Source organism: Haliaeetus leucocephalus, unplaced genomic scaffold (assembly GCF_000737465.1).
Source record: "Haliaeetus leucocephalus isolate CR32 unplaced genomic scaffold, Haliaeetus_leucocephalus-4.0 Scaffold819, whole genome shotgun sequence".
Lineage (NCBI taxonomy): Eukaryota > Metazoa > Chordata > Aves > Accipitriformes > Accipitridae > Haliaeetus > Haliaeetus leucocephalus.
The window spans coordinates 906,385-926,201 of record NW_010973255.1 but is presented as its reverse complement, the minus strand read 5'-3'; the positions used below and the strand labels follow the sequence as shown (position 1 = coordinate 926,201).

Sequence of the window (19,817 nt, the reverse complement as noted above, 5' to 3'; positions counted from 1 at the left end):
TAATCCAGTCTTTTGCAAATGCTGTGCACATGGTTTTCTGCAGGGAAGGAATCACCTGTTGTTTTGCCGTTGTTCTCTGGTTATTTGCATTGATTCAGTGTCATGGCACCTCCTAGCATCTGCTCTGCCCACTATTTTCTGCCTATTTATCTGAATGTTTTTTCTTGCATCTTTCTAGAAATCCAGGAACCCAGCAGCTCTGCAGCAATAATACCATACTTAGCACTTGCATCTTCAAATAAAAAAAAAACCTTAAACTCCTCACACCCCTGGGAAGCAACTGCGTGCCATTATCAGAGAAAGACATTTGTGCATCCGTTATAGTCCCACCTCATTTTGGCAGGAGGGGAAGAAGTTGAGTGCTGGTTCTCCAACAGAGCTGAGTTTACAGCTTGTAATTCTGTAGCTAAGGCTCACAGTGGCTGAGCCCTTCATACTGAAGTCGTTGGGGGCAGGAATTATCTGCTGAACACCAACCTTAATACAGACCTAATTGGGAAATTCAGCCTTTTTCTCGGATTCAACACTGCAAGCAAAATGCACATCATTTTGATTTACATTTGTCTGTTGCTAAAGGGAAGGTGCAGTAGTTAGTAAAATAGACTGTTGTTCTGTTAATGTAGTGGTCAAATGTGGAGACAGTTGAAGACCACCAGCAGCATGAAGAATTAATTTTACTCTGTAGAGTGGTGGTGGTCGTTGTTGTTGTTGTTGCATGGTGCTTGTATGCTCCCCTCGTTCGTTCTCTTTTATTTCCTCACTTCAACTGAAGAGGTTTCCAGGTTTCCGGACGCTAGAATAACAGGACAGAGGTGGGATAACCTCTGCTTCACGTGGCACCACAGTCTTGCAGCAGGAAGCGTGTTTTTTCCTACAAAGCCAAACATAGTCATGCTTAACTGTTTCTCCTGTTTTCGATTAGCACCTATGGGTCTTGCAGATATGATGACACCTGGTGAGTCCAAACTACCCCTTCCTCTCAAAGCAGATGGTAAAGAAGAAGGACCCCCCCAACCCGAGAGCAAGTCAAAGGTATTTACCACCTCCGCACGTGGTGTTGGTTCAGCCCGCAGAAGTCTGCTGTGTTGTCCTTCATCTTCTGTTTTTGGCCTACCCACTTCTGTTCTTTCCTGCATGCCTTTCCATTCACGTGCAATCTCTTCGTTTGTTTCTTTTCTTTTATTTTTTTTTCTTTTTTCCTTCATTGTGTGGATCTGAAAGTTACTAGTTCTTACGGCATTTTAACTTGCGGGGGCAAAGCAACCCAAGCCAAAAGTTGCGTGGGGATTCGGCTGTGCCAGGTGGGTGGGAAGAAGGGTCTTGCCTGGTTTCAATACTTGCAGCCATTTTTCTCTGCCTTCAGTTATAGCTTCCTGTTTTGGCCGCCTCAGCAGCAGCAACATACTTTAATATTTTGCTTTCCTGCCTTATTTGATAAAATAAGGTGAACAGCTTGTTTTTTTTCTTTCTTTCATAAGGGGAAACCCATGCTTAGCATTCCATGTGAGCTTGAAATAAGCATGGTGGCTTAGTGACTTTAGCCAAGCATCCAGCAAACTTTCCAAATTATACTAATTAACAATGTTGTTTTAATACCTTTTATATATATATATAAATATATTTATATATGTGTGTGTTTTCTGTATGTGTCTCTCTGTTTATATATATTTTATATATAAAAATTGGTCAGTCTGTTAAACTGGATGTATTTTTTTTGTTTTTAATAAAGTTTGCCCTGCCTTTGTCATATTATTTTTTTTTTTATTCCTCTACCACAGGATAGCTACAGCTCTCAGGGTATTTCTCAGCCCCCAACCCCAGGCAACCTGCCAGTCCCTTCCCCAATGTCCCCAAGCTCTGCTAGCATCTCCTCATTTCATGGAGATGAAAGTGATAGCATTAGCAGCCCAGGCTGGCCAAAGACTCCATCAAGCCCTGTAAGTGGCTCTGGTTTTTTTGGTTTTTGTTTATTTTTTTGTAATTAATTATATTTTAATGCTTGCTTGTTTGTTTTGTAAATTCCTTTTCTTCATTATTTATCCACTAAACAGTTTTCTTTCTTTATAACACTGGGTACAAATTCTGCTCTCGGACAAATGACTGTAAGTTCCACTGCCTGGCTTCAGTGGGGCCTGAGCATGCTTATCCAAGGGCAAAATTTGTCCCAACAGTACTTTGAAATAAGAAAGAGTAAAATTGCGTGCATCATGCAAGTGTGCTGTCTGGTAATACAGCAGTTGTTGTGAAGAAAACATCCTTCCTGTAATGCATCAGCTTCCAAGCATGCCGACTGTGTTGTTAAGGACGATTCCATTTCTGTTCCTGGGCCCAAACTCCTTCACACAACTGACTTCACTCTGGTTGCTGTACTTGTCTTTGCTAGGATTATTTAGGAAAAAAAAAAAAAAAAAAAAAAAAAAAGAGAAATCTTCTCCCCTATTGAAACTAATATCCATCAAAGTTTAAATTGTAGACTCAGCACCACCAAAAAGCTGCCATGTATATTTTTGAAACATTTTTAATTTTGAATTGTGTATTTGGAAATACAATCATTAGGTTATGAGGGCAGAGTCTAAAACAAAATTGTTTCTGATTTGCTTCATTCAGTTATTTTGAGGTGACCCAGATTGTGTAGAAAAAAACCTGATGCATATATGTTTTTAGAAAACTATTTTTTAGATGAATAGTGTTTAGTCATTCTCATACAGGTTGTAAAGAAAAACCTGAGAGAGATGTGTGGAGCTAAAAATGAATTTCATCATATATATGTCTCTGTATATACACATAGAAAAATCTATATACAAATACAGAAAAGAGAATGCAGACATAAGCTGATATGGCCTATGGGGAGCAAATGCCCACTTGGTCATTTTTGGCTTGTTTTTTTGAATTAGAAAAATACATATTGTTCCTCTTTTATTTCTTTTTACCAAAAGTAATAATGATCATAATTTGTCTGTAGAAAAATACCGAAATATATTATTGTGAGGCATATAAAGGGGTTTTACCCAATGTTAATGTGCACTTAAATTAGCAACAATTCTTTGATAACAACTTAATTTTCACAAAGTGATACGTTGAAGAGTATGTCTCAGGGCAAACAGAGGAAGGCCAATTGGAGGGAAAAAGATGCACCCATCCAAAAACCAGACATCCAATGAATCCCCTGAGCAAAGGGGCAGCATGGCACGAAATGCACCACCTTAATGTTTTGATGTTTATTTGGCAGCGACTTTGAGTCTCAGAAGGCAGCTGGTGTTACTTGTTCCCACAAAGCCTCATCCTTTTCTTAACAGCATTTCTGAAAGCGTGGTACCAAAAACTTTGTTAGTTTTCTTTGTAGTAATGTGTAGTAATGTTTTGGGTATTGCTTGTTTGGGCAGTTTTCTGGAGGAAAGCAAGAGAGTTATTGCACAGGCTGTCTAACACATCAAGTTCTTCCTCTACAAGGCTACCAAATGATAATGCATTCCTGAGCTCATTGCATAAACTGCATAACAAATCCTAGAGTCATCGTGAACATATGTGGAGTTTTTTCCATGTAAATATACCAAAGTATAGTGTTGGAAAAAGTAAATGGAGAAAGTTTGTGCTTTCAGTTTCTTCTGAATGCCCTTCTGTCCAAATGCTGCTGCCTCTTTAGCTTCAGTTAGCTTCTTGGTACACAGATACGGATAAATACAGTGCTTTGGAATGATAGAAAAATAAGTGCTGTAAATTAGCTGGTACATTTTTACCTATGAAGACCAGCATATTGGATAACTTCATTGACTTAGCAGCCTGACCTAGGCTGGAATGATTGATTGCAGGCGTTCTGTTACATTTGAAAACAGCCTGAATTTGTTCATTAAATCCCAAAGCTGCTTCATGTGCTACAACTTCTCCATTCCAGCAGAGGATAAAAGCAAGGGTGAATGGTGTGTGATTCACTTCTCAGTATCCCTGTGATCCTGCTAAGTGGATCCTCTCTTTCAGCAGTTTTATGTGGAAGTGAGGCATGAGAAAATGTGGAGAAGGAATTCTTGAATGTTATGTTTTGAGGGCTCTTTGGGTACATCAGTAAAAGGACACTTCTGCTATGCTAATTTTGCACATAGTGTGCATCCCTGACAGTGGCAAGGTGGCTTTAAAATTCTTTCAAAGAGAAATTTCAAGTGTGGGTGTGAACTATGCAGGGTCTCTGCAACATGAATAAAACAGTAGGTTATGAAAAAAACATAAAACGCTGCTCCCTGTCCATAGGTACCCATGAACATGACAGTGCATATGCCTGAATAGTACTGTATCTCCTTGGTGCTAGCTGTGAGGGGTCTGCAGATTCCTTCAGGAAGAAATCTTGACAGAGGATTGTGTCCTGCAAAAGCCTCTGCCAGAGACTGGACTTTGGCAGTTTTTGCTGCCTGTGTGTGCACACTCTGTTCTGTAGTAAAATAGGTCTATGTAATAAGTGTAATATTGGGAAATTCTTTGTTCAAGTGGGGGAAGTGAATGGTAGATAGTTCTATAAATATAGATGCTTAAAGATACATACAGAAACAACTACCCACTGCCTTAATGTGAAAAGTACTCCTACAGAAATTTGTGTTGCTCTGAAGGATTCTGCAGACTCACTGTACAAGGGTCTATATATAATACAGTTTGAATAGGTGGTAGGTGTATTGAAAATAAAGTATGGGGTTCAACAGATTTAATATGGGAATTGGCTTTGGTATCCACATACTTTGGTGGGTTTTTTTTTAAATCAACCATTTAAACATGGCCAGCCATAACCTGTAGAAGAGTGCTGGGGATTGAGGGCAGAGTAGGATAAAACTAAATCGGTAAAGGTATGTGCCCAGGCTTGCACTAGCATTCTTTTATCACCAAAATAATCAACAGGCTTCACAGAAGAAAACCTCATGATCTGTATTCTTCTAGCATTGCCTAGCATGCTCTCATTTTAGTTAACAATCTGCTAATGGGATCATTTTGTAATAAACCCTTATTTTCTGAGAGTTAACATTTACCTATAGGCAAATTCAGGCTTCCAGCTGAACCTGCCCATGTGGAACTGAAGTTTGTTTGTGTGTAGACTAGCTTGCACACATCTGTCATTTTTATATGTTTACATTTATAAAAATAGAGAAGAGAAAAAGATCTTTACTCTTGAGAAATCACATTCTTCCCTCCAGTGCATTCTTCTAAAGTTAACGTTTCATTTTAGAAGAAAATTGCACCCGTTTTACAAAGCATGACAACCTGAAAGCTCACACAGTAAGAAACGCTTCTTACCTTCTGTAAGCTGTGAAAAGTTTTCAGATTATACTGTCATTCTAGAGCCTGCTGCCACACTGCTGAAACGCAGCATCATTTGAGATGTACAGTAGAAAAACCCAGAATGAAAAATCATTAACTATTTCCATTCTGCTCTGAATCTCATTTGAAAAAGAGAATCTTACCATATAAAAATGAAAACGTAAAAATGGTAAATCTGAACATTCTTAATCATGGACTACCATAAAAGTGAAATAGAAACTATTTTGTTGCCTCATATGTTAGAATATACGCACATACAAAATTTGCTGGGTAAAAGCTGAAATTTCCCACCTTTTTTATTAAAGTTCTGCAGCATCATACGTGTCAAATTAATACTAAAGCTGATGAGCAGTAGAGTAACTTTGTTCTTACTGCAGCTGGTAGTGGGGTAGCTCCAGTTTATTCAGCTGTTCAAGCCTATGTGAACATATATCTGTTCTCACTACAAAATCAAATTAGTAGCAACATGACTTGCCTACTTCCCTCTTTCCACCCACCTCCCACAGAGATCTTTGATAAAGTATATTTGTTGAAAAGAGTTAAACTGATTTTCTTAAACATCCAGATACATAGCAAGTGATGCTTTGAGTAAACAGGTTGCCGTTACAGAATCAGTTTATGCTTTTATGCTTTGATTGCATAATCTGCAGGACTCCTGTCAAAGTACTTTTCTGCCAGCCACTTAGTATTAGTAAAACAAATTCAGCCTTGACACTCGACTTCAGTAGGAGTTGTAACACAACTGAATCTGGCTCAAGTAAATTCAGGAGTGCACCTCATTTCTAAGTAAGAAAGGTAGGACTACTGTGAAGAAGTTACAGTATTGGGAAGCAAGGCAGAAAACTGTACAGAAGGCTATTTATTTAATTAAAATTAATATCCATTCACTGGAAAGAACAGCAATGGCTCATGGAACTGCTGGGTCACCCCCCTTGGCTTCACATCTCTTTTCTCCTGACTCTCCCCCAGTGTTGCCAAGTTTCAGCTAATGGCTGGAGGGAGATACAGAGCCTGTCATATTTTCCAGGCTAAGGTGCAAGATGAATGGTGGCAATGCTTTTAAAATCATTGGCAGTTGTATGTGGCCCCACTGCATCTTTCGTGGTGTTGAGCACCAGTCCTCACCAGCGCTAAGTGGGGACATGGACAAAGTGGGTGGTTCTCTAGCATCTGTGAGGTACAGCTAGGGTCTTCTTCAGAGAAGTTCTACTAGAACTAAGTTCCTGTTTACTTCAGAATAGTGCTGTCTCCTGTTCAAAGTAAGGAAAAGGCAGAGGAGAAAAAGAATGATTGATTAGATGAGTTTAAAGAAGTGTCTACTGCAATCAACAACAAAGTTTAGGATTTTACTATATGGACATAAAGGATACGTTTCCCTTCATGTATTCCCAAAGCTTTATATAAATCTTTTTCTCTTGTATTTAATTCTGAACCACTCCCATCTTCCACTGCTGAGCAAATCACCTTCTGCAAGCAGGAGGGTCTTCCAGCAGTAGCAGCAGCCCCTCTCTGCTGTCAGATCGGAGGCAGCTCGGATAGGGTGTAGTCCATCCACACATGGCACAAAGCCCAGCTCACAGGGTTATATTGCACAGAAAAGATATGGTGAGAAGTTATAGCTTGTGTAGCAGCCTCAGTGCTTTCTGCCATCTCCATGTAGAGGAGAAAAAGGGCATCAGGATAACATGAGCTTTAATTAGCTGTAAAGCCCAAATACCAGCAGGAAAATGGGTTCACTCCTGCATTTCTGCCACATGAGAAAGAATTCTGCTCTTTCCACCTCTTTCGCTTCTCCTGGTGGTGGTTCAGCTCTGATTGCTGTGTATCTGTGGTTTTCCCCGGTCATAATACACATTGTCTTTGCAAGGCAGGACATGTGAGATGGCCATCTTCTGTCCTCTTTCAAGGGAGGAGAGTAGTAGCTACTCATAAGCATTATTGGCTTGGGCAGCTAATTGGCAGTTCATGAAGAGTATTGCCACCAGTCTTCTTGTACTGTAGGCACTCTTGCTCATCTTGCTTTTTGGCCAGCAGTGGTGTGAAGAGGTAGTAAAGCATAACCTTTTGTGTCTCTCTGAAGAGAGTACTACTTCTCGGTGTACTAGTTTGCCCATGATTCACGCTTTAGGCTACTTTTGTGCAATTCCTGTTCTGGAGGAACACTTTTGGTTTTCTAGCCCCTCTTAGAGGGCAAAGAGGAGAGGGTTGATTTGGTTTGTTTTATGTAAACTTGTGTGGGACAAACTTGTTTTTAATTTTACCCAAATCATTGCTTGCAAAGCACTTTGAGATAAGTGGATGACATGAAGCACTACGTGAGAGCTACCTCTTCTTCAAATGACATGAGGCAACATCAGAAACTTGCCTTCTGGGATCCAAAGTTCAGATCGGTGAAAGAAACATGAAAATGGGGAGTTTGGGCCCTTTATTTAAAAAGCTGAATTTTCCGTATATGGACAGAATGTACTGTTTGTGCCTGAACTAGTAGCCTTCATTCCTGACTGTTGTGTGATAGCTTTAGTTTGTTTGACATCTTCTCTTTTTCAATGTTGTGAGTTTCTTACTTTCTTTTCCCTCCCCCTCCCACCCTTCCCCCAACTCTTTTTTTTCTTCTTGCGATTTAGAAATCAAGTTCCTCTACCACAACTGGAGAGAAGATCACTAAAGTCTATGAGCTAGGAAATGAGCCAGAGCGCAAGATGTGGGTAGATCGGTACCTCACGTTCATGGAGGAGAGGGGCACGCCTGTGGCCAGTCTGCCAGCTGTGGGCAAGAAGCCCCTGGACCTGTTCAGGCTTTATGTCTGCGTCAAAGAGATTGGAGGTTTAGCACAGGTGAGAAGTGCTTGAAAGTGAACCTTTTGAAAAGGCATTACGCATTTTTTTTCTAGAGTATTTCCCACTGGTTACACCATTACATTTTCAGTCCTGACAACTTTGTGGAAGAAAACAGAATTTTGTGCTTTAATATTTATCTGGAGCTCATTTGGGGCTGCATAATTGCCCTAAAACTCTAGAGTTTGAATCAAAATTGACCATTGCTATAGACAGATGAAATTGTTACCTGTTCAGGGGAGTCCATTAATGCCACTAAGAGAAGAAAAGAGGAAAGCGCCATTGGATCAAAGTTACAAGTAAGAAATGATAGAGCTGAAAGGAAAAGGGGATTTTGAAATCCATCCTTCCCAGATAGGGATACTGCCTCTAGGACAAATCAATTCATCTCTGCAGAAAAGTGGCAGATACATTCTTGAAACACAGTCCTTTGTCCCAAACCTTTAATCTCTGAGTGTTTCTGTACAGTACATTTGTTTCTTAGACACGGACTGTGCTTTCCCTGTGTTTGGAAAGTGCTTACAGGGTATTTTGGGTTGCCTCACAAACATAATAATTACAAGGAAAAGGTGAGTTACTTAATTGAGATGAAGGAAAATGAAAACAGGAAGAGCTAAGAATAAAAAAATCACAGATGGGAGAGAGAGAAGCTTTGGTTTGTGTTCTCACCATTTAGCTGGAATTTTTGTAAAGGGATGTTTGGAAATTACTTGTGAGTTCTGTAAGACTGACCACCACAGAGCAAAACTAAATGTTTCATTGTCTAGCACCATCAAAAGGGAAAGCACGAGAAAATGGTCAGTATTCGCAGCCTTAGATATGGTATTCGAAGTCATCTGTCCTTGCCTGATGCTTTTACAAAGCATACCTTGCATCTAGGGGATCACTCTGGCTAGGTGCTAGAAGGTACTGTGAAGTGCTGAGACCCATAATTTCTGTGGATTTAAGAACGTTGGTGGATGTTCAGTGTTTTGCAAGATGAGGTCTAAAACATAGCTATGTAGATAAATATGTATGTGCAATATTTAATATAAGATAGATAATATTTGATATTTAAATAGATACAATTTTACACTAATTACAAAATCTGAACTGAAAAATATGGCAAACAAATTAGATCCTCAGAAAGAGAGCACATTTTAATAATTGATGTGGTTAGTTCAAGAAAGATGTCCAACGTAATTAGTACCATTTTCAATGCTATTTTTAATAGTACACCTCACAACATAGGATTTGACTACTGAATTAGATCATTGGCCCTTTAAGTCCAGAGATTTTAGCTATTTCTCTTATGAAAGGAAAGCAGAGAAACCTAATATAGTTCACCTTGCCAGTTGTTAAATGCTCTATATGGGTAAGAGATGTTATCCTGACATTTTTAGTGATCAGCTCATGCCCCCCAGCATCATAAAGATTTGATTACTTTTAGCTCAGAAACTTTATTACAGGTAAATCGTATCATGCAGCTGCCTCTGCCTCATACAGTATGATTGTGCCCATAGTATGACTCTTAGCATCAAAAATTAAGCAAGATGGGGGGCAGATGGGATATTCTAGAGAGTCATTCATGTTTGCTTATTATGGAAATTTATTTTGGGACACTCAGTGTTGATTTGCAGTGACAGACATACATTGCCAAAGAACAGATGCTGTTCACTTAGACTGATTTTTGAAAGAGCTTGAGTTACAAATACGCGTGCTTCAGTACTGGTAAAAATTGACACTTAAAATAAAGGCTCCTGGTTTTGCTAGTGTGCCCACATGAATGATCACCATGTTTATCTCTTTGGGGCTACTGAGAGGTGGGGAGCTTTGCTTGCTGAGGTTTATTTAAGTGCATCGGGGTGATGCTCTCCTAAGAAGCTGTTGCTCCAATCGCTGCACTCCACATCCCATGATTCTGCCCGGAGAGTGGCAGGGAGTGGAGCTGTGCAGCAGCGGTGCATAATTCTCTGTCTGAATAGTTGCAGCTGATGGGGTCCCAACATGAACAGGACGGGGGTTGGAAGTCTTCTTTTAAATGCCAATATACTGGGCATTTAGGCATGAATGTTTCTGTTTGCATTATGCAATGTGTTCCTTACGCACCACTTAGCTGTAAGTCAGTAGGCACAAAGGGCTGTGTAACTGGATTTCAAGCCTCAGCAGGGGCAGTTTATGAAAATCTCATCTCCTTTAACTCCTGGGTTCTTGCAGGATATACCAGAGAAATGAAAACACTTAGCGTAGCCATGCCAACCTGCTTGCTATTAATGCTATCTTCAAAAGATCTTGGCTGACTCGCAGCAGTTATGGTGTTACTAAACACTGAGAGAAACTTAAGAAATGTTTCTTTTGCTGTCACACGGGCTTAGGAACAATATGGCTGGTGATAACCTTTGTAGCTATACAAGCTAAATTGGAGTCATTAAAATCTCAGGCCTCAGGGCAAATAGCAGTCATCATGGAATCAGGATTGTTCCCCAACAAAAGCTGAGATGCTCAACCATTTAAAGCCGGTTTATTTCACTGCTGCCGCCCCTCCTTGGATCATACCTAGCAATTGCACAACTGGTTGAATGAACTTTTGGGTATCAGGTATTACAGCAAAAATACTGGCTGCTGTGAGTGGTACAGCTGAGCAAGCCAGTGGCATCATCCAGGATGACAGATGAACTTCACTGTTATTACAGATCAGCTGTGTTTGAGGAACTCATGAACAGAGTCTTTAAATATTCTCAGCCTTACACTGCAAACAAGACTCACAGTGGAGTTGTGCAGTCAGCACTGTAATGCAGAGCATTGCTGGACTAGCCCTGTGTGTTTGAAGTCTGCCTTAATTAATTAAGGGCCCTCGCTTCATTCTGCCTCTCATCTAGCCGAAGGATCATTGATCTGTCCCTGCAAGACGCCCTAAAGTGAAAGGACTTGAACCAGGGATTATGGGCTGAACTGTGTGACAGCTGGTGGCTATTTTGGAGAAAAAAAAAATATTTTTCGTATCAATGCTCAAACACTTAATTGCACAATAACGCTGTTACTGCTTTCTAAATCAGTTTTTAGAAGCTGCCTTTTAATTAGAGTGGGGTGGGTGTGGGTGGGTGTCAGAGAGGGGGAGAATGAGCGTGAATTTGCTTGGAGATGGATTGCTAACTGAAGAGGATAGGCCCTGGAAGAGCGCAAGGCATTTAAAAAATGCACCATGCAGAAGACTCTCCACAAGCAAAGCTTTTTATGTAGCTATCAGCAGGTTCCTTAATGGTTTTATAACTGTAAATGCTGTCTATGCATTACTGCGTGTGGGAGTAATGAGCATTAGTTAAAAGAGGAAAATAAAAAAAGTAAACCAAGACATTAAGTGGGGTTTTTTCTTCTTTTTTTTTTCCTTTTTTGTCTCCTGACTTAACCAAACCACTTTGCTGCAAACCAGTGATTCTGCCATTTATTTTGCTAGGTTAATAAAAACAAGAAGTGGCGTGAGCTGGCAACCACCTTGAACGTTGGCACTTCGAGCAGTGCAGCCAGCTCCCTGAAAAAACAATACATTCAGTACCTGTTTGCCTTCGAGTGCAAGATTGAGCGAGGGGAGGAGCCCCCTCCAGAAGTCTTCAGCACCGGAGATACTAAGAAACAACCTAAGATTCAGCCGCCATCTCCTGGTAAGTCAAAAAAACTGCAGCCTCTTACACAACCATTTTTTGAATGCAAAAGATACTAGGTTGCAGTTTATATATTTAGAAGCAGGTCTTGCTAATGCTGGACAAACGGCAGGGGTAAGTATGTTATTGGCATCTTGTTTTCAAACTTGGAGCTAGCTCCTGAGTCAAGTCAGATTTAACTCTGAAGGGCCATCCGCATTCATGTGTCTAGTTTGTCATTGCTCACTTACATATAAAGATGCGTGTGCCAGCATACCCTTAATATTCAGTTACACTGGCACAGTAAAAAGAATAGCATTCTGCACAGATGTTCTTGCACGGTGAGACAGGAGGCAGCTGGTACTAAAAGGAGCATCCGTTTGTCTAAAGATCAGACTCTGGTACTTGCACTTTCCTTGCTATGACTCTGAAGCTGTGTTTTCAACACAACTGTTGGTTAGTAAAGCTTCAGTTGGAGTCAGGATGGCAGATGCTGGAGTGATCAGTGGTCTCAGATGGTTGCTCTGATACAGCTCATGTTGAATGGGTGGCAGATGGAGAGAGTTGAGAGTATGGTGTATCCTCACTGCCAGACCTCGTAGTTTGGAGGCACGCTCTGTTCTTTTGTTGCTAATCCTGTATGTCAGATAAGTCATTAGCATCACTGTCTTTATTCTCTTGTCTGAAAAACTGGAACTGGAATTACTTTATTTTGGCTGTTCTTCTTGCATGTACGGTGTGGTATTTGAAACCACACTCTTTTCTTTCTAAATTCATTTAACTTAAGACTCTCAAGATTTGATAGTCATGATTGATGTTCAAGGCAGGGGAATTCTTAAGTAGAAACATGTTAAGTACATAGGAAGAGGTGCATAGTATTAGTCTATTATGTTGACTTCTGGACTACCCATGGAAGAGGAAAAAGTTCCTTTGATTTGCTGATTAGGCTTTTCTGACCAACAAAATAATTTGACAAAATTTGTGAACTACCTTCACAATTACTATTAGGCAGATCATCTCCTGTTATTGCTAAGAGAATGTAATTCCTGGAATGTTTACAGCAGTTTCCTGCATTAGAAGGCAGTTTTAGGAAAGTATTAAATAACTTAATTTCTGTTAGTGCAGTTCACTGGCTGGAAATGGGAAGTGGCAAGTCAGGGACCCAGCAAGCTCTGCAGGCAGTTTGCAGGCTGCATGGCTCCAGTATCCTATCATGGATACTAGAAAATTGCAAAGACCTTTACAATCATATAATACAGTTCTGGCCTTTACAAGATCATTTCTTATGATAGCGCTTTGTCAGTACAGAAAAGATAATGGCAATAAGGCTTAAATCTTTCTCAGCCTGATGTATTCATTATAAGGATTTGGGGGAGTGTTTGGTTAAAATCCTCCTAGGTACATCTCGCTGTGTAATAGCTTAAATATTTCCTCCACCTTGTTAACACCTAGGATTATCAGGTACCCCAACACTGACTATTTAATAGAGAAGATAACTAGGTTACTTTGCAATACAAGTTTAGAAGATGCAGAAAAATGTTTGGTACTAGAAGTGAAGCCTGTAGTCGAAATGTTTATCTGTCTGAAATGAGCATAGACTGTCCTGAATGTGCACTACTGCAAAAAATGTTGGACATGCCTGTCACCTCCTGAGAGAGCTGAAACTGTTAAGACTTGTTAAGGAGGATGAAGAGGAAATTCATCTGTTTCTAAAACTAAACAGCAGTACTAAAAATGAAAGAGTATTTTGCTTTGCTCTCTCCTCCCTTACCCCCTCTCCCTCCAACACTGCTCTCAGTAGTTGGTTCAGGGATGATCACCGTAAATTGGCTGAATTTTGAGATGAAGAATCATTATTTAAATACATAAACCTGAAAGAAAGGAATAGAAATGTCAGATGTACCACTTTCACAGGGTCCTTTTGCATCATGACACTACAGATGAAAATGGCAAAGTCCAAGTTTAAATTTATCATAACATTCAAGCAATCTGTCTGTGAGGAGAACTGAAACTATTTTTCTAAAATAAAAACACAGCAGGACATAGAGACTAGAAGAGGAGAAAGCAAGCAAAGATCTTAAGGTTTGTTTTGTTGGCAAGAAAAGAGCTTGTGTCACTGAATGGGACTGCACTTCTGTATGGAGAAAGGCTTTCCCAGTGTGTATCAGCTTTAGTACATGAAATCCCGCTGAGGTATAGATGCTGCGGAGAGTACAAGCCTGTTCTCTTTAATAGTCAGCTTTTTTTCTTGCTCCTTTTCCTTTAGTATATACCAACATTAACATTTTAACTGCACAAAAGAAGTAGAGTTGTAGATGCACTTCAGATAATCTGTTACTCTCTGGCATTCAGAGGGAACAGGAGCCCAATAGAACAAGAAACAGTAGCCTCCAAAGGTCCTTGCTTTAACCGTTAGCCTCTGTTGTACAGTTAGCTCAGTGTAGGCAGAGCCACTTTGAAGCCAAATGCATTTTCAGAGAACTAGTTAAAGTATTAGGGCTGAAGTTAATTCTGATAAAAAAGCAGGGGGACTTGTCTCAGAGGGGAGGGTATTTTGCCCAATTCTAACCAGCTGATGCTATGAAATCAGAGTCTTGAGAGTTTAAAAATCAGATGATCTTCATAAGACTTTTAAAACTAAAAAGTTCAGTTGCTCATAAGAATAGATAGGGACTGGCAGCCTTCTTGGCAGCCAGAGAAGAATACAGTTCCTATGTAGATGCAGCTCCCAGGCAGATGTTATGCAAGTTGGGAGCAGGCTGAAGTGCAGTTTAGAGCAGCTCAGTTGTTGCAGGTGTCTCACATCCAAGGGGTGATTACGTGACTGCCTCACAGATGACCTTTAGAATGCAGTCGTAGAGGGAATGCTAGGAAACACAGTGCAGCAACCATAGCAAGGAGATTCCTATAGAAGAAGCTGGTCAGGGAAAGGGTGCAATGTAAGTCAAATTTATGGGACTGTGAGGCAGTGGTCTGGGTTCATGTGTTAGTCCATTTGCTTGTAGCGCTATATTTGGGATTCTCCCATCACTTCTGTTTTTTACAACATCATTAATAAGGTAAATGGTATGTAAAAGAGTGAATAATTTAGTGCTATGTCCAGTGCAATTCAGGACAGCATCAGCAATTATAAAAAGTTGAAAAAAGGAGTGAGAGCAGAGCAGCAAAGTGACAGGCTGATTGGCTTTGTTCAGCAGAGGTTTGCACAGTAGCCAAGGTGTTAGGGGTGGGATTAGCTGCCTATTTTAATAAATGTTCTGGCTTCATATCACTGTCAGGTTCTCTTCTGTTCTTTCATAAAACTTCCAGGGAGAGGTGCGGGCCTGGATGTGTTTTAGTGTGGCTTGCACTGCTCTGAGGCTGTGCAAGTTGGAGACATGCTTGTGGTAGGCTGAGGCCTTTGCATCACAGCTTAAATCTGTCTGGGTCAGGTAATGCCATCAGCAGTGAAGAGCAGCAGCAGATGCCTATGACAGGCTAGCTGTTAGAGGACCCCTTTTGGCCTTATGTCCTGATCGTTGGGTCTGTGCCAAGGTCCATGTCAGCTGTTGACTGCTCTTTTGCTGTGTAGGAAATCCCTTTTAGAGAGAGAGGCATTGTAGGTCTTCATAAGCATCCTTCAGGACCCCAGTGCTTTTCAGCAGTGGCTGCAAAGACAAAATGCTCTTCCTGTCATGTGTGTTTGATGATTTTGTGTATATTTTGGTCAAAACTCATGGCAAGTTCTAAACTGAAAAGAATTCTGGGGGCCATTATTCTAAGTACTAATGGGTGCTGGAGAGAAAATTGCAAAAGAGCATCAGCATGAAGGAGTTGTATGCCATTGCTGTACTCTGGCACTGTAAATTCTTAGATGCAGTATGCAGTTATGTGTGCGTGACTCTCAAAATTACAGACTTGAGCATTTATCCTATACTGAATGAACAGGATGGCCACAGTGGTACAGCCGAGGATGCTCCTGAGTAACACTCAGCAGCTGGCTCTGATGTCAACGGAGATTTCATTACAGCAAACCTAGAAAATTGCACGCCTGTGTTGGAAAGAGGGAGTGAGAGCGTGCCAAGAGTGTGTTCCCTGCGTTTCCTTGGCAGCAGAGAAACAAGACTTGGGGAGGGGGATGGCGGGGGGACACGACACAGCACCGCACGACACAGCCATTCAGTGAGTGCCTCTGTAACCAAACCCATCAGTCTCTGCTGGCGGGTGGCTGACTGAAGTGCTATTATTAGCAGGCAGGTGATGTCATGGAGCGTGTCATGAGGCCAGCCAGGGAATCCCCACGGAAGACGGATGGGCGAGGGGTCGGGAGGGGTGGACGGGGGGACAGGCAGAGGTGCCCCCGTGCCTGCACCCCTGCCCACCCAGGGGGGCCCTGCCACAGCCAGCGGCCCCCAGCCCAGCCTAACTGGGGCACTGGGTTCGTGCTGTGTAAATTATCTTCCCAGCGTGGCGGCTGGCTGTTCGCTCTGAAGTATGTGAATGTACTTAACCTTCAGTAACCTTTCCATTGTTTACTTTAGAGTATACATTTGTAGCTTCTGGCAAAAGGTAGGGATATCCTAGAGAGCATGTCAGGCCTCATATTAATGGAGTTTCAAGAGGTTGAGTTCTTCTTTCCTTTTTTTTTTTTTTTTTTTCCTGAAGGGAAAAAATTGCTGGCAAGAGAAAGTTTGGTTTTTTTTTTTTAACTGCATATATCTCTTCTGGTGAATAAAGGATCTTTCCTGAAAGCAGTACTCACCGCCATGCAGGCTTTGCAAGGGAAAAGCCATACTGGTGCTATAATTCCGTGCTGCCAAGAATAATACATGCCATTGAGTGAACTGTGGAAGAGTTTGTAGGACCTCACCTTCTCACTGACAAAGGTGTTCATTTTATTTCATTTCGGATGAATTTTCTATTGTTAAAAGCATATTCTTACAAATCTGTTATGACACTTGAAAGACAAGTGTTGCTGAGATGTGGATGTGAGATGAAGCATTCAGTAGCTATGTACACACAGGTTTTTTCCTGGACATCCCCAAGACAGCTGCAGAATCATGTAAGCAGAGATTACCTATTCTAAAAGAATATTGTTGTTTTCCTTCTTAGTTCTCTGTTTAATACTGAAGCTTATGAAGCACTTTAAAATATAGGGTTTCTATTTCAGGATGTCCACAGTCAAAATTAACATCTACCATAATAAAAACTGTGCAAGGATAGATGTAAAAATTTCAGAGAGCAGCTTAGCAAATGTAAAAGTTAAGGTGAAACATGAAGAAGGAATACTGTACTTTCTTATGAAGAGGGTTGTTTTCACATTCTTTAACTAGAAAACATTGCTAATAGCAATGTGTGTAGAATGTATGTATGAGAGAACATAACTAGTTTTCATTTAACATGTGTGCATGCAGGCACCTGTATGCAAATGCTACATCCAAAAACTGTTTGAAGTAAGTGTATTGCTTTGATGCAAAGTCAAGTGCTCAAAGGTTAGGAAATGCCAAAAGTGAGATATAATCTTTGCAACCTTAATTATGTTTCCTTGTGCATATGCAGTTCAATACACTCTTAATTGCATAGTCACATTGAAATTTTTTCCATGAAATGTCTCTGTCATTTAGTGCACGGAATGAATAGTGCTCAGTGAATGAGGAGCTATTCAGTATTTTGTGTTATCCTCACTTTTCAGTACACAGCCCTTACTTGTGCCACAGCTTTCAACCAGACTCAAACAGAGGGTTATAAATTTACTCCTTGTTTTTTCTCATCTTCACTGCAACTGTATTTTGAGGGCTTTAAAAAGTATTAATCAGCCTTTGCAATACGCATCTGAGAGGGAAGGTAGTATGATTCCCATTCTACAAAAGAGGAACTGGGCTACCAAAAAATTTACAACATGAGTATCTGATAATTCTGGGTACTAATATTCTAAGTTTTGCCATGTATAGCCCTTTATATTATCTCATCTGTTGCCCTACATGTTCTGCCCAGCTGGAAAACAGCATCTCTAAACAGACTCTCTGAGAAAAGGAGCACACATCTAAGAACCTCTTGTGCAAAATTTAGTTTCACTCACATGCCAAGTATTGGACTCTGCCCAGTATTGAACTCTCCATCTCTATCCAGCCACTTATGGTTCTTTGCCTGTACTTTAACTCTCATTAGGTACATTTTCTGGGCTTTCTTGGTGTTCCCTGTTGTATAGTACCATGTCCATGCAACTTCAGACTTCTCAGGCTCTAATCTGATCTCAGCAGAATCCGTATATCCTTTCCATGTTCCCAGTCCCCTTGTCAGTGTCCTTCTATTCTCCTTTTCTGTTAATGGTCAGAAACGCTATTACCTTGCCTGTGCTTGCCAATCTCCAGTTGTAACCATGAGAGCTTGTGTGCCATGGCTTCCTGGCTGTAGGTTCTCATGCTCAGCTCCATATTCAAGACTGCCCAGATCAACCCAGGAGCTGAATTACAGTGAGAATCCTGCTCACCCCCATCCTGAAATAAGTACAAACAGGAACTTCAGGAAACCAAGCAGTGAATGTATAGCAGGCTAATAATCTCTACATATAAACAGTTATTTTTCACAAATTTATTTGACCAAATTGGAATAAACACTGGAACAGCAAGAGTACTTTCCCTGTCACAGGCCTGTCCCCAGTATTACCACCAAGTCTCTTCTTCAAACAATGAAGGGACCACTGTTGCTGTGTATGAAAAAGGTGACCAAATATATACTTGGCTTGGAAGACTCATAGAAAAGTATTTCTCTTTTGGGGACAACAGAAGAGGACCATGTATTTTTGAAAGCACATTCTTAAAAAAAGGCAGCCAGTTACAGCTGAAAATTTCCAAAACAAAATTGGCTTGAGGGGAATATCCATCAGGATGGCTTCCCAATGATTGACTGAAGCTTGGCAAAGGTACTGAAAATCACATCCTACAAGAGAAAGTTAAGTTGCTTAAAAAATTGTACCTGCTCTACCAACAGGAACCATTAAGAGTAAATACTTATTTTTTTTCTCAAAGAATGTGCTATTTAAATTGATGATGTTACTAAAATATAGATGAACTATTCAGTGGCCTGTGAGTGTATGACATAGAAATAATTGTCTTTGCAGTTGCTTGTAGGTCATAGCCACACTTGGGCTCTTCTTGGTAGCTGATGACCTAATCCAGAGATTGAAACACTTGCAGTCCCTATTCTGCAGAAGCATCCCTGACCTAATGGAGATCAAGAACAAAGCCTATTAACAAAGCAGTACCAGAAACTTTGCACTTTTCAAGATAGCATTTGCCTTCCATTTTTTCAGCTGTTTATAAGCAGTCATTTAGAAAGAGGTGGGGGAAAAATAACCAACCCTATAACCACCACCCAGCAGATAGAAATTTTACTTGTAGCTTCTCAGTTGGCTATCTTCTTTTTGCTTTTAAACCTTTCCTTATCTAAGATGATTATATAAACCACATTGTTATTCATAATAAAGATTCTATATTCGTGCAGCCCATAAATACTGAAAAAATAGTTTACTTATTTTCTTCAGGTTTACTTTAGATATGAATTAAGTTCTTGCTCAGGTAGGATAGGGAAGAACTTCATTGCTGCTTAATAGCCCACCATATGAGAAATATGCAGGGTTAGGCAATATCATATTTTACAGTAAGTATATGGGTACACTAAGATGTTTACCTGCATGGTTCTAATACAACAAGATGGTATGTGACAATGTGTGGCTTAACTCAGAAATGCTTTCAAGCTTTTTAGAAGTAATCTAGAATGGTGTTTAAAGCTCAAGGGCAGGAGAATGATTCTGGCTCACTCAGGGGTCATATATACAAAGGGCTTGTTTTATGTGAACGTGATGATTTTTTTTTATTATCATGAATTTGTTTTTATTATAGCACTAAAGCCTTCAGTCAACTGTAGCATTAGTTGTTGCAAATGTTGTTGTTACTGTATTAATGCAATCAGAGAGCTTTTCTTAAACTGCTTTCCAACTTCATTACTATGTGAGCATAATCCAAACATGCTGCAAAAAGCTGAGGACAAGAACAATGTAGTCTCCACAATGTGGATTTTACATATGCACTTG

The 19,817-nt window shown here is 40.4% G+C and overlaps 1 protein-coding gene across 5 annotated transcripts in view; it reads left to right on the top strand.

The window, feature by feature from the left end:
• The window catches only part of ARID1B (AT rich interactive domain 1B (SWI1-like)), a 302,974-nt gene that overhangs the window by 264,950 nt on the left and 18,207 nt on the right, over positions 1–19,817 (top strand). For 3 of the 5 annotated variants that reach the window (XM_010581857.1, XM_010581858.1, XM_010581856.1), the window contains 4 exons: positions 923–1,032; positions 1,779–1,937; positions 7,920–8,129; positions 11,563–11,767. In XM_010581857.1, the coding sequence (XP_010580159.1) occupies positions 923–1,032; positions 1,779–1,937; positions 7,920–8,129; positions 11,563–11,767 (684 nt within the window). The remainder of the gene's footprint in view (positions 1–922; positions 1,033–1,778; positions 1,938–7,919; positions 8,130–11,562; positions 11,768–19,817) is intronic. The other 2 variants (XM_010581860.1, XM_010581859.1) reach the window with 1 other exon arrangement.